The 18036-nt window shown below is 45.3% G+C and overlaps 1 protein-coding gene across 3 annotated transcripts in view; it reads left to right on the top strand.

Annotated features, from left to right (window-relative positions):
- Nucleotides 1–18036, top strand: part of LOC126234583 (sodium/hydrogen exchanger 9B2-like) — a 547662-nt gene that overhangs the window by 488742 nt on the left and 40884 nt on the right. For all 3 annotated transcript variants that reach the window (XM_049943295.1, XM_049943294.1, XM_049943296.1), the window contains exons 5-6: nt 5667–5841; nt 7612–7794. In XM_049943295.1, the coding sequence (XP_049799252.1) occupies nt 5667–5841; nt 7612–7794 (358 nt within the window). The remainder of the gene's footprint in view (nt 1–5666; nt 5842–7611; nt 7795–18036) is intronic.

Here is an 18036-nt window from a genome sequence, read left to right as displayed (position 1 = left end):
GGGGACGACCTAGAACGACGAGGACACCTGCAATGGACGAGGCAATTCTTCGTGCAGTTGACGATAACCCTAATGTCAGCGTCAGACAAGTTGCTGCTGTACAAGGTAACGTTGACCACGTCACTGTATGGAGAGTGCTACGGGAGAACCAGTTGTTTCCGTACCATGTACAGCGTGTGCATGCACTATCAGCAGCTGATTGGCCTCCACTGGTACACTTCTGCGAATGGTTCATCCAACAATGTGTCAATCCTCATTTCAGTGCAAATGTTCTCTTTACGGATGAGGCTTCACTCCAACGCGATCAACATGTGTGGGCTGACGAGAATCCGCACGCAATTGTGCAATCACGTCATCAACACAGATTTTCTGTGAACGTTTGGGCAGGCATTGTTGGTGATGTCTTGATTGGGCCCCATGTTCTTCTACCTACGCTCAATGGAGCACGTTATCATGATTTCATACGGGATACTCTACCTGTGCTGCTAGAACATGTGCCTTTACAAGTACGACACGTGGTTCATGCACGATGGAGCTCCTGCACATTTCAGTCGAAGTGTTCGTACGCTTCTCAACAATAGATACGGTGACCAATGGATTGGCAGAGGGGGACCAATTCCATGGCCTCCACGCTCTCCTGACGTCAACCCTCTTGACTTTCATTTATGGGGGGATTTGAAAGCTCTTGTCTACGCAATGTAGAGACTCTTCGTGCTCGTATTGTGGACGGCTGTGATACAATACGCCATTATCCAGGGCTGCATCAGCGCATCAGGGATTCCATGCGACGGAGGGTGGATGCATGTATCCTCGCTAACGAAGGAAATTTTGAACATTTCCTGTAACAAAGTGTTTGAAGTCACGCTGGTACGCTCTGTTGCTGTGTGTTTCCATTCCATGATTAATGTGATTTGAAGAGAAGTAATAAAATGAGCTCTAACATGGAAAGTAAGCGTTTCCGGACACATGTCCACATAACATATCTTCTTTCTTTGTGTGTGAGGAATGTTTCCTGAAAGTTAGGTCGTACCTTTTTGTAACACCCTGTTTAAGACAAGTGTCTGGCACAGTTGTTAGAACTGTTATTGCTACTACAATGGCAGGTTATCAAGATTTAAGTGAGTTTTAACGTGATGTAATAGTCGCCGCGCCAGCGATGAGACACAGCATATCCGAGGTAGCGATGAAGTGGGGAGTATCCCGTACGACCATTTCAAGAGTGTACATATCAGGAATCTGGTAAAACATAAAATCTCAGACGTTGCTGCTGCCACTAGAAGATCCGGCAAGAACGGGACCGACGGCGATTGAAGAGAATCGTTCAACGTGACAGGAGCGCAACACTTCTGCAAATTTCTGCAGATTTCAATGCTGGGCCATCAATAAGTGTCAGCGTTCGAACCTTTCAAAGAAGCATCATCGACATGGGCTTTCGGAGCCGCAGGCTGACTCGTGTACTCTTGATGACTGCACGACAAATAGCTTACTCCTCGCCCGGGCCCGTCAACACCGACATTGAACTGTTGATGACTAGAAACATGTTGCCTGGTCGGACGTGTCTCGTTTGAGTGTGTCGAACGGATGGACACACACAGGTATGGAGACTCCCTTATGAATCCGTGGACTGTCCATGTCAGCAGGGGACTGTTCAAGCTGGTGGAGGCTCTATAATGGTGTGGGGCGTGTGCAGTTGGAATGATATGGGACTGCTGATACGTCTAGACACGACAGGTGACACGTACGCAAGCATCCTGTCTGATCACCTGCTTACATTCATGTCCATTGTGCATTCCGACGGACTTGGGCGATTCCAGCAGACAATGCGACTCCCAACATGTCCAGAGTTGTTACAGAGTGTCTACAGGAAAACTCATCTGAGTTGAAACACTTCCGCTGGTCACCAAACTCCCCACAAATGAGCATTAATGGTCATATCTGGGATGCCCTGCAACGTGCTGTTCAGAAGAGATCTCCACCCCTCTTACTCTTACGGATTTGTGGACAGTCCTGCAGGATTCATGGTGTCAATTCCCTCCAGTACTACTTCAGACGTTAGTGAAGTCCATACCACGCCGTGTTCCGCCACTTCAGCATGCTCGCGGTGGCCCTATACAATATTAGGCAGCTGTATCAGTTTCTTTGGCTTTTCCGTGTATGATGCATACCCGTTTTTAAGCATTTTCTAATATCAAGAAATACACACAAAATCAACTTAGCATCGACTCTCGTGTTTGAAATGCGGTGTAAACTAGGCCACAGCGCCGGCAGTCATTTTGTTAACAGCGCTGTTGCTCATAACTAACTGAGGTACAGAGACACAAAATGTGTGTCGTAAGCTCGTTAGATGTCACTATTACAGACCTACACATATTCATCAATTACACAGAGTGCAATAAAATGAAAAAGTGTAGTAGGTAAAAACTGTTGGGCTTGGAAGGTGTATAATTTATTATCATTATAAATTGAAATATATAAAAAAACGCGAATGAAGTTAAATTGTAAAGTTATTAAAAACAAAATATTAAGCGACGTTACGTGATTCTGACACACATTTGTGATCTTAGAAAAAAAGTAGCCACATGACCAAGGAGCTAGCCAAATAACAATGACAAAATAACTGGAGAAGGAAGCCAGCTAGATGCAACAATGCTACGCTGCATTCCGGTCGCTACTACATCCTTTGGCTTTATCTAGTTGTATTATCATACTTATGTTATTTTGTTAGCTCCTTAAGCCTGTTCCTGTGTATGTTATTACTTTTTATCTAAAAATCGGCGAAGTGCGTTGCAGCATCTCACATTGTCACTTAACTGTTTCCTTTTTATTAATTTTAAAATTTAACTTTATTCGTGTTTTAATATTTCATTTATTACTGCAATAACTTTTACATTTTGTAAAGCGGACTATAGTTTTTTTCTTATTGTGCTTTTCGATTCATAGCTTTTGTACAATTGTTTAACTGTCCAATATGTGTAGGCCCACTGTAGTGACATCTGACGAGCTTAGTACACATATATTTTGTCTGCTGTACCTTAGTTTATGAAGTGTAGCGCTTTGAAGAGATAACTGCCGGCCCTGTGGCCTAGTTTACAATATATTTTAAACGCGTGCGATGGTGCTGAGATAATTTTGTGTGGTTTTTTACGACGCGACTATGACTTCATCATATTAGATGTTTTAAAACGGGTATGTCTCGTCATATTTTAAACACGTATTTTCCACATGTATGAAGAATGTAATACTTATCATTTTAAGGTGTAGACTAACCATTACCCATTTTTCTGCAGATCTGGAGACGGTTATCGCTAACCGAAACCGGTAGTCTTGTGACCATAGACGGAAATAAAATAAATTTATTCTAAATTTTCTAGATCACTGTTTTATTCGCAACTATGTCGCAGTTTAAGAATGTGTGCTGTTTTCCGTTGCGGATCTTGTCAAGTTTTTGCGGATCTTGTCAAGTTTTTGCGGCAAACTTGATGTTGCAACAGTTCACGTTCAACACTATTTAGATCCACAGACGATTTCGACAAAACTATCTGTCGCACACACTAGATGGTTAGCAACACAACTAATAAAACACACTGCTGGTCATTAAGGTTGCGCCCGTAGGAAGGTTAGCAAATCACGACATGTCGCTTGTTACACGTATATAGCATAGTATGTCAACACATGATTAATTCCTTAGGTGATCTGTAGGTGTACAGTGTGCGAAATTTAGTACAGAGAGCACCAATTTGACACCAACGTCAGCTCTAACCCGACTTGACATAGAATCGAACTGAGCTTCGATAACAGATACGGGGTATCCATTCCATGCAGCTTCAACTCAGTGCCAGAATTGGTCAACTGTACTAGCTTGGTCTGTAACGGATCGACAGATGTTTTCAGTGGATGGGAGATCTGGAGAACATTCTGGAAACAGCAATATTGGAACACCCTTTGTATCAATGTAGATAGGACACTACAGGCAACGTACAGTCTTGCAGTTTCTTGTTGAAAAATAACATCACGGAGACCTCTAAGATGAGATGCAACCACTGGTCTTAATACATCAAAAATGCATAGCCTTCTGCCCAAATTATAGGCTGTGTGACTAGAGGTGATTATGTTTGTGTGCCCAACAGCATTCCGTAGGATGACATCAGGTTCTGGTCCTGTATGAAGAGAAGAATGCAGTCTATCAATATTACTTCTACTCAGGTCCTCGACACGCGGATATGTCCATCGTGAACTGTACACAGAACCACGACTCGCCTCAAAACACGACGTCGTGCCATTTCTGTGTCCACTGTCGTAGGGCCGATCACTTTCGGGGCTCCTCTATTGACGCGTCAAGGGGAGCCGCAACAATGGTCGCAGCACTTACAGCCTATGGTGCTCCAGACCTCGTCACATTATCCGTGCGGATACTTGGCTTGCTGCAAATAAGCCCGTTTCCTGACTCAAGCCACGTGTCATGGCTCAACAACTCTGCACGGGAGAACAATGTTTGTCCTCTCCGATGCTAGTTAAGTTGACCTGTTGACATCCCGCACGGCGTGAACCCATATTGGCTGGATAGCTGAAAATCGCGGAATGATAATCAGCAGCCTCGATAGGCCGCGATTTTGGCACTGTCAAATTCTTACATGAACTGGTATCCATTTTTCCTTCTTACACGAGGCATTAGACGAGCTTCTCAGAAACAACGCACATTCAAATGCGATTTCTGAATGAAAAAACCAATGGTGATCATTCATGATAGGCGGGTGCTCAATGTAGATTGTGTTAAACCTATCTAGTTTGTGTGGTTGAGCTGAAATGCTGATCACTTGTATATGCTAGCATGAAATACACTTCATGCCATTTGATGTTTCTTGTACGCCGACTTCATGCTGTTGCAACTTTAAGGACTAGCAGTGTAGTTACAAAATTCCTATCCCAGCCAGCGTATCACTGGAATGAATACCTTCCATGACGTAAATAAGAGTGATACCTCGTAAAACTTCAACGTAACGTACATTTACCGTTTGGTCAACCACGGTTCACGAGCAGCTCACTGGTTCACATGGCTCTGAGCACTATGGGACTCAACTTCTGAGGTCATTAGTCCCCTAGAACTTAGAACTACTTAAACCTAACTAACCTAAGGACATCACACACATCCATGCCCGAGGCAGGATTCGAACCTGCGACCGTAGCGGTCGCGCGGTTCCAGACTGAAGCGCCTAGAACCGCTTGGCCACACTGGCCGACAGCTCACTGGTGCCCACAAGCAATCTCCCGATAAGTGCAGTAAGATGAAGAACATAATCTTGATGGTTTTCCTTGATCTCTGAGTTGGCAAGGCATATGTCAGGATGACTCCTTTCGAACGGTCGTGGTCGACTTCATTTTCCCACCTCATCCTATCCGAATAGCGTCCGTCTATAATACCTTCTTGGTCGACTAGGTTAGACTCTAACCTTTATCCTTTTCTCTTCATTCAACATGAAGATACAAACTTCATTTCCTGCCTATGTTAAGATTAATCTTGTTCCTGTCCCCAATGGCAATGTGATTTCAAATTAACAACACAAGGAGGCAAAAAATCGATACAGAAAGCCAGAAATACTTGAATTGCAACTGACTCCTCCTGCATAGAGATATGTTTTGTCTGTTGACCGCTTGTTGGGCGTCGGCAGGTGGTCAGCTGTTCAAGCTGGCGCTGCTGACGCTGACGGCGCACGTTGGCGGCTGGTTGGCCACGCTGCTGATGCTGCCCTCGCTGCTCGGCATGCTGCTCGTTGGAATCGCCTTCCAGAACCTCGGTGTCATCGACATCACCGGGCCCTACGTAGAAGTCTGCTCCGTGCTCAGGTAACGCAGCTCTCCACTCTGCAACTTACTCTCCTGAGCGAACTTTTGACTCGAGGACCCAACGTTGACGATCATATTTAGAGAAAGTAGTACACTTATCTTTCCTTAATACACTACTGGCCATTGAAATTGCTTCACCAAGCAGAAATGCAGATGATAAACGGGTATTCATTGAACAAATATATTATACTAGAACTGACATGTGATTACATTTTCACGCAATTTGAGTGCATAGATCCTAATAAATCAGTACCCAGAACAACCACCTCTGGCAGTAATAACGGCCTTGATACGCCTGGGCATTGAGTCAAACAGAGGTTGGATGGCGTGTAGGTACAGCTGCTCATGCAGCTTCAATACGATACCACAGTTCATCAAGAGTAGTGACGAGCCAGTTGCTCGGCCACCATTGACTAGACGTTTTCAATTGGTGAGAGATCTGGAGAATGTGCTGGGCAGGGCAGCAGTCGAACATTTTCTGTATCCAGAAAGGCCCGTACATGATCTGCAACACGCGGTCATGCACTATCCTGCTGAAATGTAGGGTTTCGCAGGGATCGAATGAAGGGTAGAGCCACGGGTCGTAACACATCTGAAATGTAACGTCCACTGTTCAAAGTGCCGTCAATGCTAACAAGAGGTGACCGAGACGTGTAACCAATTGCACCCCATACCATCACGCCGGGTGATACGCCAGTATGGCGATGACGAATACACGCTTGCAATGTGCGTTCACCGTGATGTTGACAAACACGGACGCGACCATCATGATGCTGTAAACAGAACCTGGATTCATCCGAAAAAAAATGACGTTTTGCCGTTCGTGCACCCAGGTTCGTCGTTGAGTACACCATCGCAGGTGTTCCTGTCTGTGATGCAGCGTCAAGGGTAACCGCAGCCATGGTCTCCGAGCTGATAGTCGATGCTGCTGCAAACGTCGTCGAACTGTTCGTGCAGATGGTTGTTGTCTTGCAAACGTCACCTTCTGTTGACTCAGGGATCGAGACGTGGCTGCACGATCCGTTACAGCGATGCGGATAAGATGCCTGTCATCTCGACTGCTAGTGATACGAGGCCGTTGGGATCCAGCACGGCGTTCCGTATTACCCTCCTGAACCCACCAATTCCATATTCTGCTGTCATTGGATCTCGACCAACGCGAGCAGCAACATCGCGATACGATAAACCGCAATCGCGATAGGCTAAAATCCGACCGTCGGAAACGTGATGGTACGCATTTCTCCTCCTTACACGAGGCATCACAACAACGTTTCACCAGGCAAAGCCGGTCAACTGCTGTTTGTGTGTGGTAAATCGGTTGGAAACTTTCTTCATTTCAGCACGATATAGGTGTCACCACTGGCGCCAACCCTGTGTGAATGCTCTGAAAAGCTAATCATTTGCATATCACAGCATCTTCTTCCTGTCGGTTAAATTTCGCGTCTGTAGCACGTCATCTTCGTGGTGTAGTAATTTTAATAGCCAGTAGTGTAATTAGAATCAACAATTTGGAAACTCTTCCTTCAATATGTTTAGATCTGTGTCTTACAAACATGTCAGCCTCTACGATTTTGTCCTCTACAACTCTCCCCTGTACCATGCAGGTTATTCCCTCATGTGTCAAAACATGTCCAATAATGCTAGCCCTTCTCCAATTACAGCTTTATACATATTCCCTTCCTCACCGATTCTGCGAAGAGCCTCGTTAGTTACCTACCTTGTGATTTCTCACCTAGCAAGCCACTGGTAATGAAAGCGTTGTGCCTGCAGACGCATCGCGCTGGTGATCATCCTGATCCGAGCCGGCCTCGACCTGGACCCGGGTGCCCTGCGGCGGCTGGCGGTGCACGTGCTCAAGCTGGGGCTGGTGCCGTGGCTGGCGGAGTGCGCAGTCATCACCGTCATGGCGCACTTCCTGCTCGGCATGCCCTGGATCTGGGGTTTCCTGCTGGGGTGAGCAGCCACTCTCTCACTTCCGTCGACTTTCAAAGGATATACGTCACTGTGTCAAGGTGAAAAGGTGAAGGTCGCGCGTTCTGGCCTCAGACAGGCCAATCGGGCCTGACCAATCTACATCTACATCCATACTCCGCAAGCCACCTGACGGTGTGTGGCGGAGGGTACCCTGAGTACCTCTATCGGTTCTCCCTTCTATGCCAGTCTCGTATTGTTCGTGGAAGGAAGGATTGTCGGTATGCTTCTGTGTGGGCTCTAATCTCTCTGATTTTATCCTCATGGTCTCTTCGCGAGATATACGTAGGAGGGAGCAATATACTGCTTGACTCTTCGGTGAAGGTATGTTCTCGAAACTTTAACAAAAGCCCGTACCGAGCTACTGAGCGTCTCTCCTGCAGAGTCTTCCACTGGAGTTTATCTATCATCTCCGTAACGTTTTCGTGTGTGCTAAATGATCCTGTAACGAAGCGCGCTGCTCTCTGTTGGATCTTCTCTATCTCTTCTATCAACCTTATCTGGTACGGATCCCACATTGATGAGCAGTATTAAAGCAGTGGGCGAACAAGCGTACTGTAACCTACTTCCTTTGTTTTCGGATTGCATTTCCTTTGGATTCTTCCAATGAATCTGTCTGGCATCTGCTTTACCGACGATCAACTTTATATGTTCATTCCATTTTAAATCACTCCTAATGCGTACTCCCAGATAATTTATGGAATTAACTACTTGCAGTTGCTGACCTGCTATTTTGTAGCTTGTGTATTCGCAGCACATTACACTTGTCTACATTGAGATTAAATTGCCATTCCCTGCACCATGCGTGAATTCGCTGCAGATCCTCCTGCATTTCAGTACAATTTTCCATTGTTACAACCTCTCCACACACCACAGCATCATCTGCAGAAAGCCTGAGTGAACTTCCGATGTCATCCACAAGGTCATTTATGTATATTGTGAATAGCAACGGTCCTATGACACTCCCCCGCGGCACACCTGAAATCACTCTTACTTCGGAAGACTTCTCTCCATTGAGAATGACATGATGCGTTCTGTTATCTAGGAACTCTTCAATCCAATCACACAATTGGTCTGATAGTCCATATGCTCTTACTTTGTTCATTAAACGACTGTGGGGAACTGTATCGAACGCCTTGCGGAAGTCAAGAAACACGGTATCTACCTGTGAACCCGTGTCTATGGCCCTCTGAGTCTCGTGAACCCAATGTGATATGGAGGTCTTATGGTCAGCACACCGCTTTCCCGGTCGTTGTTGGGTTCTTGATCTTGGAACCGCTATAAACCCATTGAGTAGCTCCTCAGATGGCCTCACGAAGCTGAGTGTATCGCGTACCTGTCCTCCCGCCTGTCAGTACCAGGAATCGAACGTGGGTCTCCTGCAATGTGGGCAGCCCACTGACTTCTCAGCTACAGATTCGGTCACACACCACTGTGTACTAGGCCAGAATTTCGTATCAAACTATTCAGGCACAGTTAACGGACCGCCTCACCACTAAAAACTGCCGTTGAACAGGTGTGGTCAAACATAAGAGGGCAACCTGCAGTTTCTTACAAGGGAACCTCCCCATCGCACCCCCCTCAGATTTAGTTACAAGTCAGCACAGTGGATAGGCCTTGAAAAACTGAACACAGATCAATCGAGATAACAGGAAGAAGTTGTGTGGAACTATGAAAAAATAAGCAAAATATACAAACTGGGTAGTCCATGCGCAAGATAAGCAACATCACAGCAGATTGTGAGCTCAGAAGCGCTGTGATCCCGTGGATAGCGTGAGCAACTGCGGTACGGGAGGTCTTTGGTTCAAGTTTTCCCTTGAGTGAAACATTTTTCTTTCTTTATTTTCGCAAAGTTATGATATGTCCGTTCGTTCATTGACGTCTCTGTTCACTGTAATAAGTTTAGTGTCTGTGTTTTGCGACCGCACCGCAAAACCGTGCGATTAGTAGACGAAAGGACGTGCCTCTCCAATGGGAACCGAAAACATTTGATCGCAAGGTCAAAGGTCAACCGATTCCTCCACGGGAAAACACGTCTGATATATTCTATACGACACTGGTGACGTCATGTGCGTCACATGACAGGAACATGTTGTCGACCCACCTAACTTGTACACTTGGGGAATGGGTAAAAAGATTCTTCTACCTTGCCCGATTTAGGTTTTCTTGTGGATGTGATAATCACTCCCAAAAAAGTGATGAAAACATAAGAGCTTGTCACATAAACTGCAACAAATGAATGCAACAGTTTCACAGTCGCACAGTTTTCCCTGTGTTCTGTCACAACATATATATGTTTTTAACGTTTTCAAATTTTTCCTTGCGTAGACCGTCAAATCCTGCATATGTCCAAGCAAATCTGAACATGTCCTGGAATTTTGGAGAGCGAAGTTGATTGTGTGTATGTGCCTGAACTTTGATAATTGTCTGAAAATAAAAAATTTAATTTTTCACTCGAGGGAAGGCTTGAACCAGGGACCTCTCGTACCGCAGTTGCTCACGCTAACCACGGGACCACGGCGCTCCTGAACTCACAATTTCCTGTTATGTTGCATATCTTGCGCATTGACTACTCAGTTTGTATATTTTGCTTATTTGTTTCATAGTTCCACAAAACTTCTTCCTGTTTTCTCGATTGATGTGTGCTCAGTTTTTTAACGCCTGTCCACTGTGCCAACTTATAACTAAATCTGAGGGTGGTGCGATGGGAAGGTTCCCTTGTTAGTACCTGCATTTATGTTCAAGCATGCATTTTTCGCATTGTTACCGCCTTACCCGTGTATCCTTTCAAACTTCTTAACACTAAAAACTCTTCGGTTTACTGCCGAGTGAGTTTGCCGAAATAGCGCTTGGCTTCGGTGAGTGTCACTCCATGTTATCTGCCCAAGAAAGACGAGATCATTTAACAAAGCCTTCACACATGGTCTCTATGCGATAGTTGTCTAGGAACGTCTTGCAGACGTTTCTTTCGGTTTTGTATTACTGAGACACACAGTCGCTTCAAGTGGAATGGAGTGTAATGAAATGCGCGCATCCCTCGCGCGTGTTTGGCGGGCATCTAGCCACTGCCCACGTATGTCCAGCAGCAAGTGGGAAGTTGCGACACTTCATGCTCCGGCTGTCTCTGGCTACACAGATCGCTGCCACGTTATGAAACACAGGGATCTGCGTATTTCTGCAACGCGCTTTTCGTTAGACAATAGTATTACTTCTTGGATTCTGTATGCCCGTTGCAGCAGTGTCATTACGAAAGGTTTCAGATAAATCACTTTAACGTAGGTATACGCAGCGGCAATATATTTAGGGTGCGTGTCGTACTGTTAACAACGAGAACTGATGTTTCGGCCTTCTTTTGTAGAGGTCCTCTTCAGAGCTATGAATCTGCTGTTATGATTGTCACTATGTGGTAAAAGTATGTAGAAATCTGTTAGTTAATGAGCCATCGTAATGGCTTGAACTCGGCTAGGGGCGCTCAGACACGATATTGATTGTCTGTGGAGAAATGGCAGCCAATTCTTCCTCAAGAGCCGAAACTAGAGAAGGTAATGGTGTTGGACTCTCGGGTCTGGAGCGAAGTCGCCGTTATACGAGGTACGTTCAATAAGTAATGTAACAAATGCCTTTTTTCTTTTTCTTTTTTTTTTAAGTACGTCTGTATTATTCAGGATTCCAATACGCCATATTATCCCTCCGGCCGGTGTGGCCGAGAAGTTCGAATCCTGCCTTGGGCATGGATGTGTGTGATGTCCTTAGGTTAGTTAGGTTTAAGTAGTTGTAAGTTCTAGGGGACTGATGACCTCAGATGTTACGTCCCATAGTGGTCAGAGCCATTTGAACCCCATATTATTCCCCACTTTCTGGGCTGCAAAACCCTATTTTTGAAACAATCCTCGTTTGATGTGACGGCCTCACATCACCTTACTGGGAGGGCCTGTACATCCGAATGGTACTACTTTACTCGCCGACGTCGGAGCCAACGACTTCGTGAATGAATAACCTCCCCATCATCCACGTACTGCTTCCCGCAGAGCGCATCCTTCATTGGACCAGACAGACGGAAGTAGGGAGGTGCAAGATCCGGCTGTAGTGGTGAGGAAGAATAGTCCAATGAATTTCTGTGAGTTCCAGTCGGTTGCGCAGATTTGTGTGAGGCCCTGCAATGTATCGGAAGTAAAGTTCGTTTGCAGGTTTGTCTCGACGAACACGATAAGTCGTTCCTTTGATTTCTTGAGGATAGTTCAGCTGTGTGCCGCCGGCCGGCACGTGGGAGATCGGACAGGTTTGCGCCACCTTGTTGCCAAGATGACAGACGCCTCGCCTAATGACGCATCGTGCCTTTTTTTCACTGCCATTGGGTCTCCGTAGACATTCTGTAAGCACCTGTGAACATCTGTGAAATTCAATGACAGCTCGCCATTTCGAAGGCTACGTATAGCACCGCCACCTATCGGAACTTCGACACCTTAGATGCTGAAGCGGGAATATTCCGCGATGTTCCACAACAAATTCCGCATTTTTTTCAACCGAAATTGCCCAAGAAAAATGTTGCATTCCTTATTGAACGCCTTTCGTAACTCATCCCAAAGGTGTACCGCTGGGTTCAGATTGGGACTTCCGACAGGGCAGATCGCTTGAGGAATGTTGCTCAAAAATGGTTCAAATGGCTCTGAGCACTATGGGACTTAACAGCTGTGGTCATCAGTCCCCTAGAACTTAGAACTACTTAAACCTAACTAACCTAAGGACATCACACACATCCATGCCCGAGGCCGGATTCGAACTTGCGACCGTAGCGGTCGCGCTGTTCCGGACTGCGCGCCTAGAACCGCGAGACCACCGCGGCAGGCACAGGCAACGTTCACGAAACCCAAATTCTTCCTTCGGATGTTACAGGCTATAGCGTGATCCATCATTAACCTCACTTTGGAGTCATCCACTGTCCGGTGGAGTCTCTCTTCACATCACTTAAAGTTCGCTCAGCATCGACTACAGATTCGTGTCGCTGATGAGGAGTTGCTCGACCATTGTACCCCATTGTTTCAAACTTTCTGCACACTGACATTCGGTCAGCTGGAATGCAGGTAGCATTTTGGAATTCACGAGTGATCCTTCTGCTGGTTACATACGATTTAATACAACCACCCTCCGCAATGCACGACTATCGTACATGACGGACCACCTGATCTTTATTTAGCTGTGGTTGTTCCTTCGCGTTTCCAGTTCAAAATCGCATTACCAGAAGTCTATTTTGGTGGCAGTAGAGGGGTTGAAATGTTCTGATGGATTTGGTAGTTAAATTACAGCCAATGACTAATCAGTGCTGGGAGTCACTGAGACCTTCTGACCACCCCATTCTCCTGTTACTGCTTATCTACTGACATCACAGTACTCTCCGTCACCTTTTATACTAGCGGGTCAGCATCTCGTGTCATCTAGTGGCCAATACAACATTGCATAGGGGTGTGCGGATACTTTTGAGCTGATAGTGTATACTGATCTACTTCGTTTGTCACGTGACAGATAAAGACACTATTATGAAACAGCACTGGACAGTGAAGTCAAGAAACCTGAGGAGGCATGGTTGTACAGAAGGCTATTTTGGCGAAACCGGGTGACCGATTAGCATTCGCATGTACGGTGAGAGAGACAGGGGCCATATAGCAAATCAGCAACAGCTGAACGCCACCTGGATTGTAGGTGGCCGACCTGTCAGTTGTCCTCTAGAAGACCGTACGCTTGCTCGGCAAGCACGGATACAGGAGCGGAAAATAAGGCAGGCTGTTCAGATAACCAAACACCCCAACAGCATGAATAGGTAGGACGGTTACAAACTGCCGATGGCTTGGTTGCTGGCTACCCCAGTCTAGCAAGCAAAGTGTGTTCGCCAACCAGCAGTTCAATATACGGATTCAGCAGCATCAACAATTGATCACTTCCGACGGGTTTCGATGTCTCGCTGATGGAATACGCTGACCCTGGGTGCAAGGTGCCAACTAGCTGTTGCCTGCCGATCACCAGCTGGGGTAAGCAGGTAACTACCGTTCCACGGGCACCACTACTCTGGAATAACCAATGACAGGTCAGAATAGTGCTGTCAGTTGGTCAATTGTCACGTGATAGCAGAAGTTTGGCAGTGGGGAACTGTATCGATGGCCTTGGAAAGTCAAGGACCACAGTATCTGCCTGGGCGCCTGTATCTACTGATTTCTCATTACATATAACTTTTGTTGTCACGTGGTATATACTACTTTGTTAGATACCACGTGACAACCGAAGTTATATATAATGATAAATCAGTAGATACAGGCGCCTAGGTAGATACCGTGTTCCTGGACTTCCCAAGGGCATTCGATACAGTTCCTTATTGCTGTCTAATGAACAAAATACGAGCATATGGAATATTGGACCGACTGTGTGACTGAAGTCTTTGTAGCAAGCAGAAGACAGCATGTTGTTCTGAACGGAGGGAAGTCTTCAGATGTCAAAGTAACTTCGGGCTTGCCCCCGGGGAGTTTTATAGGACCATTACTTTTCATGCTATATATAAATAATCTAGCAGATAACGTCGGAAGTTCCAGGAGGCTTTTTACTGTTTCTCTTGTGTACAGAGAAGTCGCGATGGTAGAAAATTGTAGCGATATGCAGAAACACCTGCGGAAGGAAGTCAAATAGGGTTCACATTCCCGTCGACATGACGGTGATTAGAGACAAAGCACAGGCTCGGATTGTATCAAGGATGGGGAAGGAAATCGGCCGTGCTCGTTCAGAGGAACCATCCCGGCATTTGCCTGGAGCGATTTAGGGAAAGCACGGAAAACCTAAACCTGAATGGTCGGACGAATGCGAAACCAGTGTGCTAACCACTGCGCCACTTCGCTTGGTAACACCTGAAAAGGATCGACACTTGATGCAGGGAGTGGTAATTGACCCTCAACATAAACTAATGTAACTACTAACGGAGAGAGACCCCATATTGTATGATCACACAATTGCAGTCCAATCACTGCAAGCACTTACTTCTATAAGACGCCTAGGAATATGCATAAGAAGCTATTTGAAGTGGGACGACCAAATAAAATTAATCGCGAGTTAGGCGGGTGCCAGACTGAGATTAATTCAAAGAATCTTCAGGAAATGTAGTCTATCAAAAAAGGAAGTAGGTTACAAAACACTTGTTAGACCAGTACTTGAATATTGTCAGCGTGGCATTCGAACCAGACTGGTTTGATAGAGGAAATCGATAATATCGAGAGAAGAGCAGCATATTTGGTTACGGGTTCATTTAGTAGCGCGAAAGCGTCACGGAGACGCTCAGTTAGCTGCTGTGACAGACACATCCAGAGGCGTCCTCATCACGTTATAGTCTACTGCTCAATCAGAGTGAACCACTACACTGGTCCTCCTCGCGAAGAAACCATAAAGATAAAATTACAGAGACCCGAACCCACACGGAGGTTTACCAGCAATCTTTCCTTCCGCGAACCATACGCGAATGGAAAGGGAAAGGGACGTGACGCTGGTATGCAAGGTGCTTTGCAGAGTATCAATGTATATGTGCAGATGAACACAATCTGTCTATCGCCCTGAAGACTACCGTTGCAAAAGATGGTTGAAATGTAGCTTTATAGTTGCTTTACTGCTAAAAAAAGACGCCGCCTAACACTCAAAATGATTTTATTCAAATTTATTTTAAAATTTTTATGTACGCGATGTAGTACCACTTTCCTAATTTCAAAAGTGAATGAAAGATTAAGACGCTGGTTTCGTATTCGAACTGAGTGGATACCAGTTAGTCATTTTCCTAGATGAAAGTGGGAAACTGACTAAAATGCTCGCTTGGTTGGCCGATGAACCAGTCATTCATTAGAAGAGCAGATCGATATCAGTATACCACTCACCTCTCAGTCTCATAAGAAAAATGACTAGTCTTAATGTAGGTGTGCTTCAGTGCTGCACAGTAGTCATTCCATTTGTTTGGATGAATACCACGTAACTTTGAACATCTTATGCGGTGCTCGCTGCTTCCTGTCGATGGTTGCTCCTGCTAGCGATCGCGCTTAGCAACCCCGTGGCAGTTTTCTGCTGCTCGTTGCTGCCTATGTTCCTCGTCGTCTGTGTATTGTTGGTAATTCCAAAGTGGTACTGTGAGGTAACCTTAGCTGCTCCTCTCCATTTCTTTATGCAGTGTAGATTTAGGTTTGAAACTTTATGGCTGATGAAATCTGTGTGCCGGATCGAGACTCGAAACTGGGAACTTTGCCTTTCGCGGGCAAGTCTTCTACCGACTGAGCTCTCACAGCTTTACTTCCACCAGTACGTCTTCTCCTACCTTCCAAACTTTGCAGAGGTTCTCCTGCATACCATCCGGGACTAGATCTTATGGAAGAAAGATGATGATCTTGCGGCAGGAAAGCTGTGAGGGCAGATCCTGAGTCTTGCTAGGATAGCTCATTTAAACTTTCCTGCGAAAGGCAAAGATCATAAGTTCGAGTACCGGTTCGGCACAGTTTCGATAGGACAGGAAATATCAAATCAGCACAAGCTCTGCTGCAGAGTAAAGATTCATTCCAGATGTAGATTCTCCGCGATTCTCGTAACTTGCTCAAGGCGAATGATGGGCTGGTTCCTTCCAAAGGGGAGAGCCAATTTCCATCACCAACCCGGGCCAGCGCTTCATCTCTAATGCCCCTTTTACACGAGTGATTTTCGTGTTTCTATCGATTACTCGTGGCGTACCGCTGGCATTTTATTCCTGTACTGAGTTTCGCCTGTTTACATATAAGTCAAAATCGTCCGTGTTGTGAGAGCTGTCTGTTTTGCAGTTTTGTACCTGAACGGTGACTGAGATTATAATGGGTCACTCATCTTAAAAGAAGCCAAATATAGTAACAGAATTATGACACTAGCAAAGACAATAGTGTTTAACGATCAACACAAAATTAATAGATGATGTTCTTGATAAGTCTTTGATAAACCTTCCATTCTGCTGAGAAATGAAAGAATAGAAAAGGTGTCGTCCAAAAATTTAAAAAGACATCTATTTGTTTCAGAATGTATATTCATACAAACACATTAACATTACTCAGAAGGCAGCAGATAGCAATCTCTTACTTTCTCTCATTTTCTGAGTGCCAAATAACACCTAAAATTACTTCCTCGTTCAATAGATGTGACTTTTTCTCTATTGAAAAAAATTTCGTTTAAAAACATTCATACACTTATGGGCAGTGTAGACCTTTCTTTGTCACACTGTTGCGAAACTTCTAAATCTTTTTGGTTCCTTCGGTGGAAGAAAACAGTCCACACGCTTGCTATGTAGTAGTCGACCACAACATTACTGCACCTGGGAATGGGGACGGTTCTATTGGCGTATTGTAAATCGGCAAAAAATTGGGATTGATAGTAGAAGAAGAACTGACCTGAAAGCATTGACAGTACGACACGTTTTACTTAACAACCCCTGTAATTATTTACTGTAGCATCACCGCGTGTTTCCAATAAAGGGCAAGTAAATGATGTCATGGTTTAGTAGTATAGTGTCACGAAACAAAATCAAAGGAAATGGTAAAGATCAAGAAACACAAAATCCATTACTATGGCCTGAGTAACCGTGGCGAGAATGTAAGAGTGTAAATGAAAAATGTGCTATTTTTTCACAAAATGCGTTTCCAGTGCTATTGTGTTGTCGGTACTCTGTTCCATGTTCATAGACATGAGCCAGCTGCTAAAAGTCTCAAACACGTGCTAGTAGATGCGGCATGGTCTTTGGGCAAACTGTTCGTCCCTCTGGAATTCCAAAATTTAAGAGGTTCATTATACGATCAAAAGTATTCGGACCCCCTCGAAACATAGAGGTTTCATATTAGGTGCATTGCGCTACCATGTACTCCATATCAGCGACCTCAGTAGTTATTAGACATCGTGAGACAGCAGAATGGGCCGCTCCGCGGAACTCACGGACTTCGAACGTGGTCAGGTGATTGTCACTTGTGTCATACGTCTGTACGCGAGATTCCACACTCCTAAACATCCCTAGGTACACTGTTTCCGATGTGATAGTGAAGTGGAAAGATGGAGGGGCACATACAGCACAAAAGCGTACAGGCCGACCTCGTCTGTTGACTCACAGAAACCGCCGACAGTTGAAGAGGATCGTAATGTGTAATAGGCAGACATCTATCCAGACCATCACACATGAATTCCAAACAGCATCAGGATCCACAG

Source organism: Schistocerca nitens, chromosome 2, assembly GCF_023898315.1.
Source record: "Schistocerca nitens isolate TAMUIC-IGC-003100 chromosome 2, iqSchNite1.1, whole genome shotgun sequence".
Classification (NCBI taxonomy): Eukaryota; Metazoa; Arthropoda; class Insecta; order Orthoptera; family Acrididae; genus Schistocerca; species Schistocerca nitens.
This window is presented reverse-complemented; position numbering and strand designations above follow the sequence as displayed.